The following is a 13,047-nucleotide window of genomic DNA, read 5'->3' on the forward strand; positions in this document are numbered from 1 at the left end:
AGAGTATGAGAGGGAGTGAAAGTGAGAGAGAGATGAGTGACGGACAGTCCAGGGAGAGACGTCCCGTGGCATTTTTATCCTTCCGCCGGAGCCGTCAGCAGTGCGGAGATGCACCGTGATGTTAACTGTACTCACTGCAGCACCGATTTCCCCAGATACAACATGTCAGAAACAAGGTGCATTATTGTACTCCACAAAGCAGCCTCTCTGAGGTGTTTACTGCAGGAAGCAAAGAAGTTTAGAAACTGTTTTGTTGTTTTGCAGGAACTTGTGTACTTGTAAGATTCTTTGCTGTGGCAATATGGAAAAATTATTTGTCATGATAACCAAAATAAAACCTTCCTCCAATATCAGTCCAGTACATATATTATTTCCACCTGTTACCTTAGGTTTGTTAGTCATATTGGACATATACATGGTAATGGGAGGTCAAAGTGGGACTGTCATCTTCTGCTGTATTCTTCTTTCAGGAATCAATCTGTAATCTTGTAATATAACAGCCGATTAGACTGTTATCAGGCTAATAAATAGGTGTTATCAGTCGCTATAAGCACCATAGATGTGGGTTAATAGGTTAAGTTGTAGTTTTGTTGCCTAAACGTAAAGAAGCACTTTTGTTTGTGTTCAAAATGTAATGTTTCGTTCAGTTTTACAACATGTTAGAACAGGTTGCTTCGTTTGGCTTTCACTTTTATAACGTAGTTGACATAGCAGACCCCTATTGACCCACATCTATGGTGCTCACAGCGACCGATAACGCCTATTTAATGGCCTGATAACAGTCGAATCAGGTAAATAATATATACTATATTGAAAACAATCACAAGATATTTTTACACCTTAGAAGGACATGTGTAGGAGTTAATTGTTGACTTAACCTTATCTTTGAGTTTTAATCAACTTAGAATTGATTAAAAAATATGAATATTATTGTTCTCTAAATTGGAGAAAGATATTCATGCTTTTATCTTTTCCAAGTCTGTTTTTCCTGGCTGAGAGGTAAAGCCTGTTCACATCTTCATCTCAGCAGCCAACAACAAAGACGACGGATCACATATCCTCCTTTGACATTGTCCGACAGCGACGGTTGATTGACCCAATGCTGAAAACAACAATGTGTTAACGTTCTCCTGACAACAGATCCCTTTTGATGGACCCAGACTGCCCTCTCTTACATAGTGCCAAAGTAGTCTGACATTGTTATCTCCTTCAAACCCCTTTAGGGATGACACATACACTGGAGACCCCGGTTCAAACCTGATCTCTTTCAGTATTTTTAGTTGTCTAAGATTAACTATACTTTATCCATAGAGCTGGTACATCAGAAAACATTCCTATCAGTTGTCTTGAAAACAGTCATATGGGACTATTCAATCTTGTGAAGGGCTCATTGCATTGGTGGAACATGATCGCAAAAAAGCACAAAATGCAAGTCTCTATTCAAAAATAATCAAAGTACACTGTAGAGTTTGAACAAAATTAAAATCCCTTTATTTGACATGGCAATAATAGTTTAAAATGACCAATGATATAGGTCTTCATCAGGGTCGCTGTCAGCATTCAGCAGTAGCTTGCACACCTATATAATGTTACAGGCACAGTATACCTGGAGGATCCAAAGAGCACCTGTATGTGATTACCACAAAGACCCAGCAGCGTTTCTACTCAGTTGTAGTCATATGGGACATTTTGTAAAGCACTGACAAACAGCCTATTCTATCTGGTTTAAGGACTTGTTGCTCCAGTTTCAGTACAGTGTCTTTGCACTGAGTTCCAGTAGATTTCACAATTCATTTTAAGGATTTACTTGACTTCTATGATTTGACTCAGGCATGCATTTGTGAACATTTACACTCGCACTCAGGGTTATATCCTGCATTAGTTCAGCTCATTACATTAGTCACATCCTTTAAATCTCCACTTAAAAACTTGTTTTTACAAACTTGCTTTTCTGCAGTAGGTGTTCAGCCCCTTTGATGTGATGTTTTTACACCTCTTTGTGAACAATGGGAGCCATCTCCGCAGCCCTCTACTCCTCCGTGCCTGCTGCCACCCTCTCCCTCCTAACTTCCCTACATCCCTCCATTGTCCTCGGATCATATTGTGTGAACTCCTCATTACAGGGGTGGTAATAGACTCTTCAGCACTAAGATCCTCTTTATTATCCGTCAACTGCGGACTACATCTCTAAGCTGATTAGCCAGAGCTGTCTTTTCAGCATTTCAATTAGGAGCGTTTTGAATAGTCAAGCAGATTGTATGCCTTGTATTCATTACTGACATTTCTGGAGCGCTACGCAATGTTAGAATACAAGTAATCCAAGAAATGCGTCGCAGCAGTGAGGATAAAGGAGCTACAGAAGAATGACATCATGGCGGATTTTTACATATTGGACTCGCAGGGGAAATGGCAAAAGTAGCTATTAACAGCAATCCAAAGCAATTTTCAGCAGCAGGGAGGCATGCAGTTGAAGCATAAATGGCCCAGCTGGCAATCATACTACTGTCATACACACACATACATTATGCACACACACACACACACACAGAGTTTGTGGCGTTCTTTAAAAAACAACAAAACAAATATTTCAAGGAGCATCATCATTACCATTGATTAAAACCAAGAAAATGAGCTTAGAGGACAACTAGCCTTAAGCCTCAAGCTGCAGATGGTTTAACACAAGATGATGTCTGTATTGTGATTGACGTTATCTTTATCTGCTTTTATATAACTGTCTTCCCTGAGAGGACCGTAAAATGGCAAGAACTGATAAATGTGTCATTCTGAGTGGCGTAAAGAGAGGCTGGCTCTTTAGCTGCCACTTTAAAACGCTGCAACATAAGTGCCCACCGGGCTGTGAACACCTACGTGCTTAATCTCACTGTTCGACTGTCTCTGTTCATGTCATTTCAGATGAGCTGGCGGAGGAAAATGTCCCACATTGGGGACCTTATGTTGGGGAAAGAAAAAGAGAGGAGGAAGAGGAAGAAATTGAGGGAGAGGAGCGGGTGGATGAGGTTGTGACTCCTAGTGCTAATGGATTTGGGTCAGATGACGAGGATATGATGCTGTGGGTGGGTGTCTGCTCGCATGTGCATGTGGAGGGCATGGTTTTTGTGATGTCACTGGCAGCCGAGCCAAAATATGATGATCTCGGGGTATTATCGGTATCTGTTTAAGGTATCCGGCTTTATCAAATACCCACTTGACACAGGAGTCACCACCGTGTTTTATCATTCTGTCTCTGTCTCACTCTCTCGCTTTCGCACACACACACTCACTAATCCATTCAGTCATTGTTAATCCAGCTGTGTACAGAGTGCTGTACATGGCTGACAACCGTGTCACTGAGGTGGGGTTTGTCATACCTGTCTGTATTTCAGTTGCTATTGTTGCTATTGTTGTCATTGCTGTCGCTGCGAGTCACTCAGGGGCACGCTGAATCCATCAAGGAGAATAAACCTTCACATTATGGCACACTGAGTGTCTGTCTATGGAGATCGTCAACGTTGTAAATGCATGTATTTCCACTCTAAGTGAACTGTTGTTGTCAGGTTCTCAGTTGTATTAATTTGACAAAGAGCTAAGCCTCACTTAGCGCATCAGTCTGGGAGAAGAAGACAGAGGAAATAAGCGATACAGTCGTACACACTGGAGGGTTTCTCCAGTAGTTGTGTACCATTTGCCAGAGATCAACTGAAGCGGAGCAGCTGAGAGTCCACTACCTTTTCCCAGAGAACCTAAGGGGTACTTGTAGAGGAAGATGAGAGCCATTCATATTTCAAATGATTTTCCAAGCAAGCAGATTATCTTTTTTACAGTTGTGTTTTCAGTTACGAGCCCCTTTTTCTAACCTCTGAACTATAATCAATGTTTCATCCTTGTTGTGAAATTGCCTGTTTAATTGTTATGCTCTGTTATAAACTGTTAAATCCTTTCCTTGATGAGCTGGTAGCCTGTAACAGTGTAAGTTGTTCTGCATTTTGTCAGCAGCACAAATTAGTTAGTTGTTTCTGGCTTTGCTGGAGCCGGTCGCACCAGCTGTTAGTGAGTTCAAAGTTAGCAAAACTATAACATCAAAGTTTTCTGATTTACACATAAATTAAAACGGGATGCACTGCACAAAGTCGTACACAAAGACTTCTTATACTCTTGATTTGTTACTTAATATTTACAACACTGTCAGATGTAAGTGTTGCGTAGTTAACTGAACCAATGGACAGAACTTAGCTTACGAATATAAAACAAAACATGATCCTTTAGATACAGATTTTTAAAGGTTGAAAGAAAAATTATCATCATATCTGATCCGACATTTGATTAAAATGCTGTTTAATAATGATGTAAACTGGGAAGATATTAAATTACATTTCACAAAAATAACACAATAGGCCTAAAATGAAAAAGTAAATTGTCCTAATAACAATTAAATGACTCGATATGGTCGCTTATGCGGTGTTACGTTTTTTTTCCAGGTAATGTATCATTTGGCTTTCTAAAACTGTTATTACAGCTCGTGATGCTGGGTTGACTTCCTGTTCACATAGTTGATTGCTTTTGATTGGATGGTGCTACAGATGTTTCCTAGCAACGGATTTCCACATTACGAGCCAAGACATTCCTTAAGTTTGAATTGGGCGACCCAATTTAGTTAATCACTAGTTTGAAACTAGCTAGTAGTTACTAAGAACTTAGGAAGGGACTTAACACACCAACTCAGCGATGGATTTAGGAACAGCTGGTCCAACCCCTGAGGAGCAGTTTTGCTGGAAATAATGGTGTTGATTTAGGACTTTCAAATTAGAAACCAGAGGGTGTAGTCTGTGTGCATGAAGCCCAGATTAGGATTTGACATCCTGTGGAGAGTGGTTGGCGTGGGCGTGGGCTATGTGTGGACGGAGAAATGGATAGAGAGAGAAACACTGAGAAGAGAGTGTAGAGACATCCAGACATTTAAAACAAGGACCAAAAAAAAGCAAATATTAAAAAGGAGGAGGAAGAGATCATGGAAAAGTGGACAGGAGGAAAGGGGAAGACATTTACAAGAGAAAGAAGGAGCAGTCAGATTGGGATTGAGTGGAGGAAGGAGAAGGAAGGTGATGATGGAGATTGAGAGCCTGAATATGAGAAGATACAGCTGCGAGGGATCATAAAATATAGAGAAAACAAGGAGAGGAAATGCAATAGGAAATAAACCAGAGTGACCGATAGAGAGAGAGATACTGAGCACTAAAACGTAGTAGAGGAGACAGCAGATGGTGGGGATTATTCTGGACTAAAATACTCTGGGATCTACACAGGGAAGGCCACAGACATAAACCGTTACAGACTCCATCTGCCAGAAATAGACCAAAAAGAGCTGTAGGTCCGCCATCGGCATAATGATCAAATGCTGCCTAGATGGCAAAACCCAAAACGGCGACAAAACCGTCATCCTGGACAACACAACAAATACTTTGTCAAATTCCAGGATAGATAAAAAATTATGATATTCTGTTATTCTTTTGTAAAATCAGCTGGGAGAGACATCCTGTCGAGTCATTAGCTAAACACACATGCAAAAATACACACAGCAGGGGACCTTACAAGACACTTACATCAACTAAACTAAGCAAGAATTACCATCTCTCAGATGGAATCCGTGTCGACATAATATCTGACATTAAAACGTCTTTTTTTGCAGCGGCAGGTGCGCTGGGGTATTTCAGTATGTGTTTGTGTGTGATTATGACTGATACCATAAGACACCCCTAATCCACATTTTATGTTCACCATGATTAGGATAACAGGCCGCGCTAACTATCTGTGTATGCATGTGTTAGTGTTGCAGTGAAAACGGCAAAACTGGGCCACAAATCTCCCCAGTAATGCCTCTATATCCATCCACACACACACACAACATGAACACACATAATTGCAAACACAGTCTAATGCCTGCCAATCAAATCCTCCCGTCTCCCTCCGCGTGCAGAGAAAAAAAAAAGAAAAGGAGAGTAGGGAAAGAGCAAAAAGATAATAAAGTAAAATGAAGACTTTTGTTTTACCTTTCCCTGTGTGCAGATCAAACCTTGAACCTGCAGGGGAAAAAAGAGAAGAAAACATAATTACTGTTGTGTTCCGAGCGAGCATGAGCGAGGCTGAGCAGATCATACAGTGCGCTGCCGCACTGATGAAGCAATTTAAACAAAAATCAACAACATTAGCTTCTCTCCGTAGGCAGACAGAACCCACACCATGCTCGGTTCCTGTCTGCGGCTTCTCTCAATACTCCTCTATAATTGCCTATTGAGCCGTGTCACTCAAGACTTGTACTTTATGTTCCTGCAACAGCAAGTAATTGTTAGTACATTCTAGCCTCAACATTAGTGTTAGCATGGCAAACATTTACTTATCCTATGTGTGTTTGAGAGAAAGAGAGAGAAAGTGTCTGTGTGTGTGTGTGCATGTGTGTGTTATTGACTAATTATCTACCCTGACAAGGGGGCAGTTAATTAAATCCTTCCCTGGCACGGAGCATAAAGTAATTATGGTGCAAGGGTGCATATCCACCAAAAAAAGTCAACGTTCATGTGTGCTAAATACATCACATGTGCACACACATACTGTATGCACTTCTGTTACAGAGACACACAATAAGCATTTCTCACACATACTCGGATACACTCGTACTCGGGTTGCAAACTGGCATCATCACCTTGTCTTGTGAGCGTTCGTACAAAACATCACCATCTTCCTGATAGCATGTGCACCCAAACTTAATATCTCTCTGTGCCAGGCAATATAAGATCATAGATCATCTTACTGCTATCATCATTACAATTGCCAGCAATCAACCTATTTGACTTCTGCTTGTATGCACCAGTGTGGTAGCAGCAAACACTGCTTCGTCTGGTATTAAAGAATACCAGAAGAGTCTGTTAGAGAGATTACTGCAAAGGCACATTAGATATTGCTACAGTGCATAATATGATTAATTACTTCAGCTCTGTGCTAAGAGGTTTGGTAATGCTCACTGGCCACAGAGGACAAAACAGAAAATACTTTGTAGATATGTTTGCATCTTCATTCTGATACATAATAAATAATGGATTCACTGGGAATTTGAATGAATGTTTTATACGCCTCCCAGTGCCAAATTGTGCCCACCAACACTGCCAGCAGTGAAATCCCCAAAAGAACATATTCTCCCCAATTCCCCGAAGCACTCTACCCTCAATTACTGGTTTCCAGTCTGAAGCTGATGCACTGGAACCAACCAATTCGTGCTGCTGGATCTCGACCTGTTGTCTTGTTGGTTTTTCATGTGCTAACAGATGCCTGCTACGTCTGCTGTCTGATAACAGGATCAGCTCAGTGGGATGGTCCAGCGCTGGCTGCGGATTGATCAGTAACATTTTGCAAAGCTACAGTGAGTGTTTGAGATTCTGTACCTTCACTCAAAGTGCTTTGAATGCTATGATCAGTGATAAAAAGCTTTTTGCCTGGAAGGAACCACTTGGAATGGCTTCTCCTGGAGAAAACACACATTTAGCTGTGTATTTCCTAAATAACAATACTTTCTCAAGACTCCAGATTTACTTTAGCCAGATCTGCTTTAATATAGTTTTCAATTTCCCACAGCCAGTCTCTCTTATATTCTTGCAAAACACTGCTTCATTGTCATTGCACTGTAGTTCCATTTACAGACTCGTGAAAAGAGGAGAGACTGGCAGTTACGATATGTCCTCTGCCGAAAAACTGCTGAACAGAGACTGACCACCCAGGCTAGAGGCCTGGAAACAACAGGAGCTGCTGTAGCATACAAATAAGCTTTACAATCTGCTTCTGACACACACAGACACATGGATACATTTGCATGCCAATGCTGTTCATGTGCAAGTTCATGTCTGGTGTTTTCATCCAAATAAATGTGTACAAAATGTATTGAATCACAGGATTAGCCCTCCCATAAACACCCTTGTGTATTTGTCCTTATGGTACCTATTTGACACAAGTAATACCTCGGTATGGCTGTTTCATGTTACCAATGCAAATAGCGTTTTGTAGAGAGCTGAGTGCTTATGATCTTGGAAACACACAGTCATGCATTTGCTCAATGGAGAATCCTGTTACACCCCCTTCATGTGTGACAAGACCAACAGCAGCAGCAGGCCAAACTCACTAAAAAATGCCTTGTGCTCGAATAGGTTTACCCATGTTTACAAATTTGATTCCAGTTAACTAAAGGATCTCAACGCACACAGTAATAATCGCCCATATTTTCAGCATGAGCTGGCTGCGCAGCCAGAGGTGTGAGGCTGATGCTTCGCCTGGCTGATCCTTTTCAGCTGCAGACGTTCACAGGCCCATCAGCAGCAGGTCTTCACGCTACGTACGGCTAAAGTGAACGGCACTTGGAGACGGAGAGGAGCAATCATTTCATCAGTTGTTAAGCAGCGGTGCCTGACTACTCTCATTCAGATTGGTCTGCCAGCTGGAGCAAAGGCTCATGGGAAACAGGGAGGGAAGTACAGGAATAACAGAGAAAAACAAGTGCTGTTATTTTAACAGTTGATATATCTGAAAATGTCCCTGCAAATTACCTGGTTGGATCAGCAGGGCAGGACTGAATCGATGATGGTTGGATAGAGCGATTAGTGACTATCAATGCAAGAAATGTCTCTAAAAAATACGACAAGTAATATTTTATAGAGCGACTGGCAGCCAAGAACAAAAGAGCAAAAATAAACATCTGACACGTGAGCAACAGGCTATATATTTCCCTGTCTGAATGCCATCAGGCGCAGTCTTTCCTTCCCTCTGAACCGGTGTGATTAGTCACTGCGTGAGTCTACCCCGAGCAGGTTGAATTTAATCTCAACCTCTGAGGCACTTTACGGAGAATTTCAAACCATTACCCAAGCTCAACAATTGGCGGTGGCTGCCAAGCACCTTCAAGGGAATGTCAGTTTCCATGGAGACCAAGCCACCCCATCTGTAGCCCCCCCTCTCTCGCCACAAGTAAAAAACAGTAAAAGCCCATTGACGGCCACATATCACAAGCCTCTCTGTAATTGTCTCTTGTGTACTGTCTCGTCCTCTCTTTCTCTGCCTGACATCAATGTTTGTGTTAATCTATACGTCTTTGTTCTCAGTTCACACATCTGACTCTGTGTTTGCCCGCGTTAGTAATTGCTCATTTGCAGTTCCTTGGCAGTTTGCCTCGGACTCTGGAGGCGTTCGTGGGAATAAATGGAAAGATGTATGCATTTTAAAGAAAGTTGGGGAATGAAAGACAAAGTCAGGAGGATTAACGCTCAGAGTTGAGAGCAGATGGAACCAAATTAAGGAAATAAGAAGTTGTTTTGACAGTGGTTGTACTCCACTGTTTCAAACTACCATAATCATTATTTAACCATTAACAATGGATTGAATTGCTATGTGTATGTGTGTGGAAGGGGTCACTCGTAACAAACCTCCTCCCTACTACAGAGCGCTTTATCTTCTTTCAGCTCATTGTTTCTATTCGTTTGATTCACTCTCCCTGCTTTCATCAGTACAGCCTGCAGCAGTTTCCAGCGAAAAAGTTTTATAAACCCCCTGTACACTACCTGCTCAGTACCAATCAGCAGACAGACAAAGTTAGTTAACATAGTGGAGCATTTAGCTGCTAAAGAGACCATTATTTTTCTCCGTAGTAAATGGAGACCAAACAGAGCTTAACAAGAGTGAATATTGGTCTCACATCCGCCAGAGACACGACTCCAAATCAATGAATAACAATAGATAATGTTACCCTGTACTGCTGGATGTGTAAATAAGAATCTGTTTGCCAGCTAATACGTTTGCCATATATCAACTTAAATGGTGATAATACAGTACGTTGGTGTTCACAGCTTGCTTCTACTGCCCAGGGATTAAATTGGGCCACCGGAGCTTTGTCTCCTTCATCTTACAGCGATGCCAACTCTTTCAGACACTGTCTCACACTGACCAAACAGATATGGAATATAGGCTCCTTGTCTTAGACTTTATTAAATAGTTGTGGCGATCACACAGCAGCAGGATCGGTACTTGTGCCTTCAAATTGAGCGAGGGGCTGTGCACAATAGATCTTTTTTGACAAAAACTGCAGTGTTTCTGAACCATGAATTCAAGCAAAACTAAAACTGTCAATTGCCACTGTCAGTGTATTTGGGAATATATTTGGTGTGTTGTATTATTGTCTTTTGGGACTTCAAGGTGAATTAATTTAAAGGGTTCCCTCACTCAAATTACCAAAAAATATTTAGAGATAAAAAAATGTAAATGTTCTCGCTTCTCCCTGGTGGTATTAAGGCCATTTAGATAGTTAGATTCAATTTGAGGTGGCTGTCTGGTAAATTTCACCAATACAATGGATGTGAATGGAATTTAGTTCATCGTACAGCATTAAAGAAAAGTGGCATTTCCAAAATTTGACAGTAGCATCTCTTTCCATAAACAGTGCCATTCTTAGTCTGGACAGTCCAGATCCACAAAACACAACAGTTTTCATTTGAACTACTTTCTACTTAAGAAATAGTCCCTATGAAAACAGCGTGGTCTGTAGAAACCACCCCACTCATAACCAACCCCCCAACCGCATTGGCTCCCCCTCCTCATAAATCCACAATTAAACCCTGTGCTTCTGCCCTTCAGTGGCAATACAGGTCTAAATGTGGTCACTAATGTATGCTCCCATCTAAACAAATCACTCCTCCAGGAACCTATCTGCCTTAATAATGCAAAATAACATAACCACACAGAACACTTGTTCACCATGTTAGCACGCACACGTTAGTATTGTGATCGAGGTTGTAAAACTGCAGTTCAGTAGCAGCTACAAAAGAGATAACATTTAGGTTAGTCCGCACACAAAGGTCTTCCATGTTGTGCTTGATCTTAAATCACATCATTATCCTGAAAAAGTATCCATCTATTTCTAATGTTCCTCCTCACTTTTACCTCCTTCTCTCCCTCTGTGGAATAATTATGTGTATTCACCACCCAGCTCTTCGTTCTTCTTCTAAGAGCGCTGTCAAGGCTGGTGAATCAAGCAACCAGGGAAGGACAAGAATGCAGACAATAGTGGTAGAGTGATGGAGAGTTCAGGAATTTATAAAATATGTATATGGAAGTATGGAAGCTTATGGAGTAATGAGGCAGGCAAGGGTGAAGACCAGGAAGGCAGTCCAAATGGGCAAAGAAATCCAAAGATCATGCAGCAGTTTAAAACAGGCAGGTAACCAGGTAGCCAGTCTCAGATTTACAGAAAACAGGTAGGGGCAGGTATATATACTGTAGTGAGTGGCTGATGAGGAAAAGAGATGCAGGTGAGGGGGTGGGCGGGGCAACTGCAGAACTAATGAGGGAAGTGGGAACAGGTGGGTGGGGCAGTCAGGTGATGCAGAGAGGAGGGAAAGTCTGAGGGCACCTAATGGATTGATGGAAATTGGCAATGAAGGGGCAAGTCGTTACAGGGTAAACTGTTCCGTTTAGGTGTGCCACGGTCCTGGTTCACTGGAATGGCTGTGACACACTAAATAGAACAGGATCATAATTAATTTTATCAATTACACCTGTGGTTACCCTGCTATGACATGTCAAAATTGCTTCTGTTAAAAGGGATTATATGGGCATGTGGCTGGAGAGGAGGGACAGACTGTGACAAGCACACTGACGCCAATAAAACAAATCACTCTTTACTTTTGCCTGCATTCCTGAGGACACTGTTTGAGCAGTAAAAACAAGAGTTTGGAGATTTTATTGCTAAATATATAAGTGCTATAAGGAGTGAACACGGTACATAGGTAGGCTACAGTGTGTAGGATGGGGCTGCATCTAGAGGTGTGGTTGCAGACTGCAACCAACTGAGTACCCCTCCGCTCACTCTTCCCTTTCCAAGACTGCGGTAACGTGAGCCACCATGTGCAAAAGCGGCCATCCTTACCATAATAACCCTACTTTAGGAGCAACAGAAGTCAAACGGCGAGTGGCGGTAGTACGGTTTTGCACTCTGCGGTTCACGTCACTGCAGTTTCATAAGCGTGTCAGAGAACTACGATGGTCTTCAGGTAACATAGAGAGGCTCTCTCTAGAGCCAGTGTTTGGTTTGTCCATTCTGGGCTACTGTAGAAACATGGCAGAGCAACACGGCGGACTCCATGAAGAGGACCCGCTCCCTATGTAGGTATGAACGGCTCATTCTAAACTAACGAAAACACGATTCTTAGTTTCAGGTGATTATACATTAATAAAAACATAGTTATGAATATTATAATCTGCTAATAGATCCCCCTAAATGCTACACACTGGTCCTTTAAATTGTGTAAAATAAATGTGTATGTTTAAAGGTAGAGATTTACTCATGTAAAGGATTATATCCTATTATTATTAGAATCATTTATACACAGTCAGAAATGTCTCTTTTGTTTTTCTAGTCCACCTCACTCACAATTTTCCTCCTATCTTAGTGAAGAGAACAAATAAAGGAAGTGAATGCAGCTTCAAGGAAAACAAAAGTGTGTCTCCCAGAGGCAAACCTACGCTCGGCTCTCCTGCTAGTGTTCTCAGCCAGAAGCTGATCACCAGGTAGCGAGCGGCAATGATGGAGATAACATGCCCAAACAAACTCCCTCAGGAGGCGGAGCGCTCCTTAAAACCACGCAAACTGCATCTTTATAAACACATCCTTGGCATACATTCACACATGATTTCATGACCCACGGTGTTCACACCTGATTCTCTCCCCTCCTGAGTCTTAATCAAGTTGTTTGTTTCACAAAGGCTTTATTCCTTATTTTTTTTCTTTAATTGTGTAAGTGTGAATGCCTCTGAGTGAGCGTGTGTGCCTGCTCATGTGTGTGTGTGTGTGTGTCAAGCATCAGAAAACACACGCTGTCCTTGAGAGTGCTGCAAACAAATTTAAACACAAGTAACAAAAACCCCTCATGACTTCATCACATTGATCATTTTTCATCGTCGGCTCTCTACAGGTCATTACAATGCAGCGGAGAGGATGTTAAAAGATGTTTTCTATTATGGAGT

The 13,047-nt window shown here is 41.7% G+C and overlaps 1 protein-coding gene across 2 annotated transcripts in view; it reads right to left on the reverse strand.

The window, feature by feature from the left end:
- igsf11 (immunoglobulin superfamily member 11) overlaps positions 1 to 13,047 on the reverse strand; it is a 111,528-nt gene that overhangs the window by 72,651 nt on the left and 25,830 nt on the right. For both annotated transcript variants that reach the window (XM_074641418.1, XM_074641419.1), the window contains one exon: positions 6,045 to 6,074. In XM_074641418.1, coding sequence (XP_074497519.1) covers positions 6,045 to 6,074 — 30 coding nt within the window. The remainder of the gene's footprint in view (positions 1 to 6,044; positions 6,075 to 13,047) is intronic.

This window comes from Sebastes fasciatus, chromosome 7, assembly GCF_043250625.1.
Source record: "Sebastes fasciatus isolate fSebFas1 chromosome 7, fSebFas1.pri, whole genome shotgun sequence".
NCBI lineage: Eukaryota > Metazoa > Chordata > Actinopteri > Perciformes > Sebastidae > Sebastes > Sebastes fasciatus.